Source organism: Episyrphus balteatus, chromosome 2 (genome assembly GCF_945859705.1).
Source record: "Episyrphus balteatus chromosome 2, idEpiBalt1.1, whole genome shotgun sequence".
NCBI lineage: Eukaryota > Metazoa > Arthropoda > Insecta > Diptera > Syrphidae > Episyrphus > Episyrphus balteatus.
This window is the reverse complement of record NC_079135.1, coordinates 93852942-93865434: the sequence shown is the minus strand read 5'-3', so window position 1 is coordinate 93865434 and position 12493 is coordinate 93852942. Positions and strand designations below refer to the sequence as shown.

At 28.0% G+C, this 12493-nt stretch overlaps 1 protein-coding gene across 6 annotated transcripts in view; it reads right to left on the bottom strand.

Moving 5' to 3' along the window:
- LOC129911220 (solute carrier family 41 member 1) overlaps positions 1-12493 on the bottom strand; it is a 96555-nt gene that overhangs the window by 12740 nt on the left and 71322 nt on the right. Inside the window, exons 1-2 of one of the 6 annotated variants that reach the window (XM_055988942.1) lie at positions 795-1010; positions 474-506 (exon numbers count right to left, since the gene is read on the bottom strand). The exons of 3 other annotated variants lie outside the window; for them this stretch is intronic. In XM_055988942.1, coding sequence (XP_055844917.1) covers positions 474-506; positions 795-948 — 187 coding nt within the window. In that variant the 5' untranslated portion in view covers positions 949-1010. Of the gene's footprint in view, positions 1-473; positions 610-794; positions 1011-12493 lie in introns of those variants that run through there. 2 more of the 6 variants (XM_055988943.1, XM_055988945.1) reach the window with 2 other exon arrangements.

Below are 12493 nucleotides of genomic sequence, written 5' to 3'. Positions count from 1 at the left end.
TTGATAAAAAGAGTGAATAAAATAAAAGAAGAGGATCTATTCAAATGACCTGGGGTTTATATTATAAGGTACAAACAACTACACGCAATGTGATAAACTCTTGTCCGAAATTCTATAAATAGCTAAACAATATTGACATTTCTGTAACAATACACAAAAAAAAAAAAAAAAAACATACAAGCCATCAATACTTTGTTACAGAAATATAACCAGCGCTGTCGCTGAAAAGGAAGAGATGAAATTTATGATGCATAGACAGTTCAACGTAGTACCTAACAAGACCATGGGTTTGATAAGGTAATGAAAAATTAAAGGAAAGTAATTATTTTATTATTTATATATGTTATTTTATTTTTTTAAATTTTTTAAAATTATTTTCAAAAAACGACACAATTTTCGAACATATAACTTTTTGAACAAATAATCACAAAAAACAAGCTACATATACCTAAGAATTATGAACATTTTCTTACTTTTAACTTCGACATCCCTGATTTCGACCTCAACTATAATAAAAGTCATGATATTCGCACCCGCACACCAATAACGAAGAAATTGAAAGACACGGGATGATTTTTAAGTTTCATGGACGAATTTTAAAACGTAAACAACAAAATATTAATTTTTAATTTATAATAAAATTTTAAAAGTATTTCCTTAAATTAATAAACAAAAAAATATTAAAAACATAAAAATAATTTGTAACTCATGTAAAGGCTTATTTTTACAACTTGTTAAAATTAAGACAAAAATTAAAGGTTAGATAAAATGCAATTCGACTTGTTTATACATACTTTCAAATGTTAATTGAAGAGAAGTGGTTCTTATCAGTTCGTTTATTAGATCATAAGAGACCGCACGAATTTTGTATACACTCACACTCATTGTGTGTTGATTTCTAACTGTACACTTAAGAGAAAAATTAATAAACCAGTGATGCTTTATCATAGACTTGTAAACCTGTACTACTGCAAATTAATTGAAAAATACCCTGAACCTGGACCATCAGACATTTTTATCAGTTTCATCATCAATGAAAAAATATAAATAAAAATAGAAGATTTTTAAAGAACAAAGGCACAAATGTATGTTATCTCGGGAAAAAAAGACTCTATTGAAAGTAAAGATGCAGAAGAAATAATAAATATTTTTTTTTTTTTTTTTTTGTTTAACTTTTCTGGATGCATGCATCTTCTAAGTGTTCCTTTTTTTGTTACTTTTTATAAATAATCCTTAATGGCGTTGTATTGGATTCGTGATTTATAATTTTGAATAACAAAATCGAATGGACAAATAAAACAAAAGTTATGTTTACCATAATACCTGTAGTAAGTCTGTGCTTGTTCAGTACATATTAGGCATTTGATAATCTCGAAGGAATTGAATGAGCAATTGTGTTAAAGAAGTTATTATTTTGTAAGTTAGTGCATGATTCCAAGTTTAACCAAGTTAAAAATTACGATTTTTCAAAAAAGTGGTCACAAAAAAGTCTCTTTATAAGGGTGAAAATATTTTTTTTCGGAATTGTGAATACAATATTCGAATTCTTCGGAATATTCTACATCGATTTTATACTTGATTCTCTATAAAATATTGTGACGGAAAAAAGTTCTAGCGACACGAAAAAGTATAAACCAAATTCGCACCCGTGTGCCTATCACGTCACAAAAAAGAGGTGTGCCTACAGGGGGTTAATATAAGTCGTGTTTTATTGATAACTCAGTACATAGCTCAGTAAAATTTTACACGGTAAACAACAAAAAATGATTGCTAAGGATTTTTTGTTTGTTGGTTTACAGAGAAAATTTTTTTATAGACATATACATTTTTGACCCTTCAACAATATAGGGTTATAAAAAATAAATAAAAGTAATCTTTTTTGTTGTTTACAGCATTAAAGTTTACTCAGTAAATTACTGAGTACCAATAAAACACGGCAATAACTAAAAAATGCTATAAAATTGATAAATGGCATAACTAAACTGCAAATATAATAATTTAAATAGTGTAAAATTTTGTGAAAAATTATTTTATTTTACGATTTGATGATAGGGCTCTTGATACTACCCGGGTAATACCCGTTTCAATAAATACCCGGGTACCCGGGTACCCGAATATGCGGGTATTACCCGAATGTGCGGGTACCCGGGTATTTTAAGTGGCGGGTACCCGAGAAACCGGGTAACGTGTTCTTAATAGCATAAAATGGGGGAAAATATCAGAGAAGTCTAGTTTAATTTATTTATTATAAGTAATTAGTCGTTCATAAGAAAAATTTGGTTTGAAAAGTATGAGCCTTTAAAAAATTACCCATAAGAAACACGGTTTAAACAATAATAATTGTTACGTTTTTATAAAATTAATTTTCTATTTCTCAAAAGAACCATATCTGCGTTGGTAAGGTTTTAACAAAAAAAGTTTATTTTGAAGAAAGTTGTTTCTTTCCGTCATAAGAATACATATTACACTTTGATGTTTCTTATAAGCGTCGTGCATTCATGGGCGTAGCTAGAGATAGGTCTATATAAGTTAAGTATTGGTTTCGTGTCGAAAAAAAAATTTGAGGTGTTAATCAAAACCAACATTACGATGGTGGAGAATTAAGAAAAAGTGGATCTAGGAATTCTGTCCGTGCGTCTGTACGTCCATCTGTTCACATTTCCACAGCCATGAACCAGTGGACTGATTTTTTTCAAATTTGGTACAGATGATTTTTATAGAATTCTGAAAGTTGTTTTTTTTTTTTTTGTTCTTTTTCTACCTTAATTAGAAAGTGTACCCCCATACAAATTCTTGAAGTTATACCAAATAACTGGAAAACGGCTCTAACGATTTTGATTAAACTTTGCAGGCGTAAAACTGCATTTTTAGTTTTACTCAAAAAAGTCTAATAACAAATAAAATTATTTAACAAAACTTTGCCCTGAAAGTCTGCTCTTTCCCAACATCAACAAAATTTCTTTGAAATTTATATAAAGGAAGCCCTTAAAATCTGTAAACTAACAAAAGTGTTAGTTTACAGCAACTACGAGACACAGTCGTGCATTTTATTTAGTTTGCTCCTTTAATTGGCAAATAATTCGCCAGTCTCTGGTGTTTTTAATAACATAAAATTTGCCAAAATTTTATTTTTAATAATGTATTCGATCGGTAAATGTGTTGTTTAAAATAATAGTGGTGTAACTCATTTTTTTTTTTTTTTTTTTTTTTTTTTGAAAAATGTGTGTTTTTTGCTCAATGGTATCGTATTTTGTTAATATCTTTCAATATAAAAAGGAATCAACTCCAAATACGCAATATATTTTTGATACTGGTTTTTCTTTTTATATTGTGTTGTGTAATATGGTATTCCGTTTTTTAAAAGCTTGTTATATCGAAATGCAATTGGATGGAGTTACATCACTTTTATTTTGAGCTACACAAAAGTTGAATTCAGTCGCAATTTATGGCAGCGATTGGCTTTAAAAACTGACCTTACCAAGTTTTCAATTTTATTTGCTTTATTTTTTTGTTTAAGGTGCTCTTGAAACTTAAGCCAGAAGTGTAGGTACATATAAAAATAAAAATTTATAAATTAAAGTTGTTGTATGCGGCCTAATGTTAAATATTTAGCAGAGGATACATTTTTGACATTTGAATGTCTGGTGAATAAAAAATTATCTTTGGCTTAATTTAGCTTTGTGTCAAAAATTTTACATGCTGTTAACTATTTCACGCAATTCACGCTAGGCCTAAATTGAAAAAGCTAATTATTGAATCCGAAATTTTAGACTGCTCATACATATAAACGGGATATTTATACATATCACTAACTAAGAAAAATATACATAAACACAAGGCTGGTTCAAAAAAATCGAATTTTTTTTTTTTGATTTTATACTCCGATAGATTGCCAGACATCTCTAGAATATACTCACCAAATATGAAATCCGCGGAAGAACACCCTTCCACACAAAATTTTTTTGTTACTTGTTTGATCCGTGGTTCTTATCCCAAGAGCAAACTTTTTGGCAAGTTTTATGAGTGTAACAATTTTTTTTTTTATTTGTTGATTTTATGTACTATTGTTTATATAAATACTGTACTATACTACTGTTTGTTTATGTTTTTTTAACCTGACTATAGGCGAATCGATCGAATCCAACTATACATTTATTGATTTTACAGTGTGGTAAACAGCAAAGACTGAGAAATGTTCCTAAATCTGTTTCAATCACATTATTCATGCCTAGATACGAAAATATTGCGGCTACCCGAATATGACCGGGTACCCGTATTATAACGGGTACCCGAATTTATGGCCCCCGGGTAATACCCGGAAATGCAGGTACCCGGGTACCCGGGTAGTTACCCGGGTATGCGGGTATCAAGAGCCCTATTTGATGATTTGATGAGGGCGAATTTTTCAATAGTCAAATAGAGCTTATTCCTAGGAATAAAAGACGATTGAAAAATCAGGACTTGGAAGAATATAGTTCTCATAGACTTTGAAATATTATGGTAAACGGTTAGAAAAACATAAAAAAAATCGAAAACAATTTTATATTCGGTCTTTATATCCACAACTATTAGTTTTACCGAAAAAGGTTGTAAGACCAAAGTTTTACGAAATATAATTTTCCCTTTTTGTTCTTTGTACCCTTTTAGTAATTTTGTTTTTCTGTGTAAATATTTTTTTTCTATTGACCTTATGCCATTTTTGGTTTGTTTTTGGTATTTGTCTAAGTCCTTTTGAAAGTTACATTATTTTTTGTCATCAGAAAAGTTGAAGAGCATTGATTTTCCAAAAGTTTGGCATAAATTGAAGATCATGCGATTCCAAAGTTACGGAAATTAAAAAACAGTCCAGTTTAAAATATTTAAACAACAATTATGTTTTTTCCACATAAAATAAAAAAAAGGGAGTTTTAGTTGGTAAAAAATTTCAAATAAGGTAACATTTCGGAAAAAAATCATTTTAAATTCGATTTTTTTTTTTTGTAAATGTTTAAGTCAATTGTGTTATCGGCCAAAATCAAAGAGGTAGAAAATTTCAGTTCCAGACATTTTTTTTTCTAAGTGAGTTCCAATTTCATTTATATGTAGGTACCTAGTTTAGTGTAACTTGTTGTATTTTTGGTGATATTTTGTTTTATTTTGTGAGATAAAAAATTGAAAAAACATTTACGGTTGAAACTTCATTTCCGGAAACGCTTTAGGGCTTTATAAAAATGTAACTTTACCTTTACTCTGCCTGTTTTTGATATTTTCAATCAAAAAATTTTACTAATAACCTAAAAAAAACTTTCTGCCCATTTCTATGGTTCTGCCCCTTATACTCATGCAATGCTAAAAAAAAAACATAATGAGTAGAGTTGGAATCCCAAAATTACTGACACACTGAATAAATAAACCCTGGTACGCTGATCGAGCTAAATTTTAGTTGAGATAAAATTCCCATACAAGCTATCGATAATTTGTATTGGATGCATTTTAGCTCCACTAAAATTTTTCGATAATTTATATGGGAGCTAAAATTTACCGCAATCTGCGTACCAGGCTTAAATGGAGAATTTTTATCTGAGAAACCTGAGAAGGCCGAATCGGATCAGGTGATTTTTGATAGTTGACAGTCAAACTGCGCTTTTTTGTGTCCTCAAAAGCTTTTATACCTAAATCAACAACAAAATTTTGTAAAATGACTGTCAACAATCAAGAGTCATCTTAGCCTCTTTTTTTATATAGATTAGATTAGATTCTTCCTTTATTCATTAGATAAATTACAATTTTTTTCTATTGGAAATACGGACATGACAATGCTGCCGTCTGCCGGAAATGACATTTCAGTAAAATAAATAAAATTATATAAAGAGAAGATGTATCAAAAAGATTTACAATAAATTTTAAATAATAAATTACAAAAATAAATATTATACAAAATTTTAAATTTTAAGTATTAAATATTAAATTTTAAAATTTTAAATTTTTTAAATTTTCAATTATTTTAAATTTTTAATATTTATTAAAATTTTTTAAATTATTTAAGTTTTTTTTAAATTTTTTAAAAATTTTTTTAAAATTATGAAAGAGCGCGAAACGTTTGAGCAATTTTAATGATTTGCAACATAAAAACTAGTAATTTTAATGATTTAAAACATAAAAAAAATAAAAAGAATATCAATTTTAATGATTTGAAACATAAAGATTTGATTAAAAGCAATAATTTGCAGCCCTTAAGTTGAATAGAGACTTGTTGTAAGAACTATTTTAACAAAAAAACTATTAAGATTGTCATAGCATTATTGCAATATTTATACAAAGTGAGCCAACCACGGGCGCCATTTAATATTTCGTGAAGACTATTTACGGACAGAAAACTATTTTTTTGATATAAAGTTAAAGTCCGGTTTTTTGTTTTTAATAAAAAAGTCACCTTTAATCAAATTTTGCTTAAATTTTTAAGACTTTTTGTATAGAAATTTGGCAAAAAAAATTAAATTCGTTTTAAAAAAAAAAATAAAATAAAATCTGAAATTAAATTGCCCTCCAAAACAAGTACTCAAGTAGCACAAAAGTCTAAAATACACCAAAATATTTGGAGTATTTTTTGCACTATCGTGATATGCATTTTGAATATAAAAAATATACCATTTTCTCGTATATAATAAACTCCGCTGGTTAAAAAATTAAACCGATTTTGGTATATAAATAGAGCTAGTGGTATAAAAATGAACTGGTTTTTGGTGAAAAATTATTCCTTTGAAATTGAAAAATACACAATAAATCTATGGATAAAATACACCATTTAAATTATTCTGATTTATAATTTGAACCAAAGTTTATTTTTTCACCTTAAATAGTTTGATGAATTGAAATGTATACTATTTCTTATGAAATAAATGAAAATAAATTATTCTCTATCACAATACAATTAACTAATGATTAAATATGAATTTTCGTGCCTATTTTAAGAACGAAACAAATTCCATCTACTGATTTTAGATACTACCCCGTCGAGCGCCTCAAAAATTTCAATGAATTAATGATTTTTTTTTTCGATTTTAAAAATCAGTTTTTCAAAAATAATAATTTTTTTGTTGTTTTTACATTTTTTTAGAAGCGTTCTCTTATTGTAATATAAACGAATCGAAAAAAAGTAAGAATGCGGGATAATTAGGCCGATATAGTATTAATTAATCGCTGTCTTCATTATTTAAATGGCCGCCATGGAAAAATATGACGTCTCCCACTTATGCAGTCTGGTGAATTTTATGTCCACAGGGTGTACCTCCTACACCAAAGAGAGTGCACAAAATATACCGTTTCGGTTCATTTGAGAATCGAATAATTTTATGCACCAATAATGGTGTATTATAAAAACAATTGAATATCGGCGTATTTTTTGCACGGAATCTTAAAAGAAATGTTGAAATGATGGTATAATTTGTATACCATCTTTTTTGATAAATACACCATTTTATTCAAATTTCTCAATTTTACACCAAAATTAATGAATTTACACCAATTTATACACCAGTGTGCTACTTGAGTATGCAGTTTTGATTGACATATTAACATGCATTTTTAGAAAAAAAATTTTCAAAATCGTTAGAGCCGTTTTTTAAAAAACTAATTTTTTATAAATAATTTTTTGGAAAAAAAGTTTTCAAATAAAATTGGTATGCCATTTTGTAGAAATCAATAATCAACATCTAAAAACGAAATTTCAAAAAATTCAATGTCCCGTTTTCGAAACTTTGATTTTTCAAAAACCCAAAAATTATTTTTTGGGAATTTTATTTTTGGTTTATATTTAAATTGTATAAATGCTTCTTCACAAAAAGTTTCGTTGAAATCGAACAAGCAGTTTCGGAGATAATCGGATTTGAAAAAAAAAAACGGTTCTATGGCAGGTAACGTTAATAATGACTTTCAAAAAAAAAATTTTCATTTGAAGATAGACCTTAGCTTAAAACTATCACTTGAATTTTTTAAACAAAATCGTTGGAGCCGTTTTCAAGATATTTCAATTTTACTAAAATCGGTATATGACAAGTACCGTTATTTTTGGTCCAAAAAAATTAATTCCAAAAACCCCTCTGGAGAGTCGCCAAATAATGCTACATACCAAGTTTGACATTAATCGGTCCATCCGTTTAGGCTGTAGCTCCTTATACAGACAGACAGACTGACAGACTGACAGACTGACAGACTGACAGACTGACAGACTGACAGACTGACAGACTGACAGACTGACAGACAGACTGACAGACAGACAGACAGACGGACTTCCGGGACCCACTTTTTTGGCATTGTCTACCATCGTAATGTCATGGAAAAATGTTATCTCAACTTTTTTTTTTGTACGAATGCATAACTTGATATATAGTACCTATATCGCAAGTAAAAAGGGTGCACTATTTAGGCTGTATCACACGATTTAATTGCTACAACAAAGTTTCCCGCAAATTGTCACCAACTTGAAGTGTTAAACAATTTTTAATTTAATTTCATCATAATGGTGCTGATTGTTATTATTATGAATTGATCAAAACAAATCAGGGTTTTAATATCAATTACAACTAGTAGATAAGTTGCTTCGAATGACAACTAAATTATTGTCGATGCAAATTAGCTACCGTCTGTCCAAAGCAATTTATTTGATTTATCATCATATTTGATGATTTTATTTGCGATTATAAGCTCCATCTTAAAGGGTCAAAACAAAGTAAAGGGTTTAATTTTTCAACTTTAAAACTTGCCAGCAAGTTTTTGCTACATATAAGGCACATTTAATAGATAGAAGATGGAAAGTTTTAGTAATCAGAAGTCCTGCTTTTTAATTTTTTTTTTCTTTTTTATGTAAATTTACGCAATTTCAAGATTAAGATTTAATTTTAAGTGTATAAAAAAACGAGATGTTGCTTTAAAACAATGCAGTCATTTATCCCTTGAATACATTAACTTCATAGAATCATTTTGTTTATATTTTTTATCTCAAGCTCATCGGTCTGTAATAGCCAGTTCATCATCATATAGGGCAATTATTTTGTTTTGTTTTGCCAAGTCATTGTAGTTTCTTTGTAATTTTTATTTTAATTATTGCATATTTGCGATGAGAGAAGTTAATGACATTCGTTATATGTTAATTACAAATAATATTAAAAATAGATTTTCAAATTATTACCTACATCAAAATCGAAAAAGGGTTGTAAGATCAAAGTTTAACATTTTTGTATAATGATCTTGTGACTATAGGTTTATAAGATTAATAAAATGGTAATATTGATATCATTTTGTGCAAGTCGATAATAAATTTAGAAATATTCTGTATATCAGAAATACAAAAATATCTGACATGAAATCAATTTCATTTGACACATTTTTTTAAAAAGAAATATAAACATTATAAAAGGAAACAAGCAGTAAATTGACGTGATTTTGTGGTCAATTGACATCGAATCATCGATAACAATTTATAACAAATCATTTTCTAATAAAACAAAAATGATGAATTGAGCTTTAAATTTCATCATGTAAGGGTCATTAAAAAAAAAATATTTTTGATAAAATGTCAAGTTTTGTTTTTAAAACGTGCAAAATAGATTAGATTAAAGATTAGATATACATTTCCAGTTAAAGGAATTTTTGTGTCCACTTCAATTTTGCCATAAAAAAAACCCCTAATGACTAGGTCTATTTCAATATAATAATGATTAATTAAGACATCCTGAATAATATAAAAATAATTTGCAAACAAAGACATTTTTTCTTGTCATAGCAGTCAAATCAATTTAGTCAAAAAAAAAAAAATGTCATGAGATTGCATTTTTTTATGGATAAGGGTTGAGAAAAGCTGTCATATAGCAAAGGGAATGACTTTTTTTTTTTAATTAAAATTAATCAATTTAATTTTTTTTTTTATAAATTAATCTTCAAGACTATGGCTATTATCAAAATAAATTTTAGTTGATCATTGCGATGTAATGTAAAAAAAAATGTACTTGAATTAGGTATGTTCAGTTGACGTAAAGCTATTCCAACCAAAAACTCATAATTTTATCCAAATCTTTTTTTTTTTTGTATGCATAAGAAATATTTCGCATGCATATGCAAATCTTGGATAATTGGCTGTACCAAAAAGGTCGTCATTGTTAGTGTAGCCGTTGATTTTTGATATTTTAATTTTTTCCTAAGTCAGTTTCTTAGTAAATTCGCCCTCCGGGTGAACGGAGGGGAACAGACCCCCTTTCATATGATTTAATTCTTGTCTAAGCCCAATTTACACTCTCAAGCTTTTAGCATAATATTGATGAATCATACCTTCAAAGGAAAATGTCGAATTTGTCAAGAATGTCTTTATATTGCAAAAATAAATGAACCGTTTATTTTCAAAACATGATAAGTCCACTTTTTTTCAAAATTCGTTTTTTTAACTAAATATGTTCTTGGGGTATAACCACACCTGCCTTCTTTTTTATTGTCAAAACATGATAAAATTCCCGGACTTATCATCATTTGAAAATAAACAGCAACTTTTTTACGAGTAATTGCCTACACATAAAGAAGCTGACTATTGACTCAAAATCTTAGGTTGAGAGCGTCTTTCAAGTAAAATAACTACTCGAAACATTATATTCTATTCCCAAATGCAATTGTTTGATAGTCTGCGGCTTTAAAAAAATTTTCATATTTATTTTAAAACTAAATTCACATTCGTTTATTTTCAAAGTATGATAAGTCCAAATAGACCAGTGACGATGCCTTCAAAAACATTAAAAAGTACAAAAAAATCATAGTAGGATGAAACCCATTGGAAAAGGAGGGGAATATGATAAAAATGAAAGGAAAAATAAATTACGGGCGAGCCGAGTTCGGGAAGTGGGTGGGTTGAGTTTTTAATGGTAAAAAATGGTATATCTCGATTTCCGGCAAAACTACAAATCCTATAGAAAAAAGTTGTATGGCAAAGTTGTAGGTAATAAAAAGATCTACAACTTTTGTATCAACAATTCTTTCACATAACCTCAAAATTTATGTGAAAAATTCAAAAAACCGAGTTTTTGGTTTTTTATTTTTATCTTTTTCAAAAACAAAAATTTTTCTACGAAATTTGGTGAAAACTTACCTTATTATGTTCCAAGTACACTGTAATTTATTTGATTTAAAATATTAATTTGTTCACCTTATTTTGACTTTATACCAAAAAAACACCCTAATTTTCAATCGAAAATTCACGTGTCAAAATATCAGCTTTTTTCATGTAACATTGATTAATCTTACGTTTTTTGAGTAAATTAAGTGTAAATTTGAATAAATAGACCAAAATTGTAAACAATGATACAAATTTTTTTTCGAATTCAAGCTTTTTTCATTTTTTTAATTTTACTACAACATGGTCTATAGTATACTAATGTAAAATTTTTTTTACACCATCAGAAAATAGACATTTTAACGAACGAAATGCCCACCGACTTTTTGAAAAAAGCTGATATTTTGACACGTGAATTTTCGATTGAAAATTAGGGTGTTTTTTTGGTATAAAGTCAAAATAAGGTGAACAAATTAATATTTTAAATCAAATAAATTACAGTGTACTTGGAACATAATAAGGTAAGTTTTCACCAAATTTCGTAGAAAAATTTTTGTTTTTGAAAAAGATAAAAATAAAAAACCAAAAACTCGGTTTTTTGAATTTTTCAGATAAATTTTCAGGTTATGTGAAAAAATTGTTGATACAAAAGTTGTAGATCTTTTTATTACCTACAACTTTGCCATACAACTTTTTTCTATAGGATTTGTAGTTTTGCCGGAAATCGAGATATACCATTTTTTACCATTAAAAACTCATCCCACCCACTTCCCGAACTCGGCTCGCCCGTAATTTATTTTTCCTTTAATTTTCATCATATTCACCTCCTTTTCCAATGGGTTTCATTCTACTATGATTTTTTTTGGTTTCAAAAATTATCGACCCTGGTCTAAAAATCGTTTTTTATTTTTTTTCTTTTGAACTATCGCGATCCAAAAAGTAAATACCAAACGATATTCTGTAGCTAGGTAAAAGTTCTACAAAATATATTTTTTATACATTTAGCCACACTTAACAAAAGAAAATAGGACGTTTTTTTCTTCTCCTGAAAAATTTGAAATCATGGAGTTATCATGTTTTGAAAATAAATGATTCAAATATGAAAAGGATGTTTTTTTTTTAAGTTTATGTATTTAATAACACTGGTCTGCAAGGAAATCCTCCTTTAAATAAAACTTTACTTTTCTAAAGGATTTTCGTATGCTGATTCCGAATCCGAAGTCAGAATTGAGCTATCACGTCACGTTTTTTAGATATTCCCGTTAGAAAATCTCAAAAACCCATTTTTTTGCTGTTTTTGAAGAAATATTTTGGCATAATGTTATCTTTTTCAATTAAAATTGTTACGGTTTATAAAAGAACTTATTTTTTTCTTTCAAATTCTGTTTCAATCTTCTCAATATTTCTTTTCTTCTCCGAGAA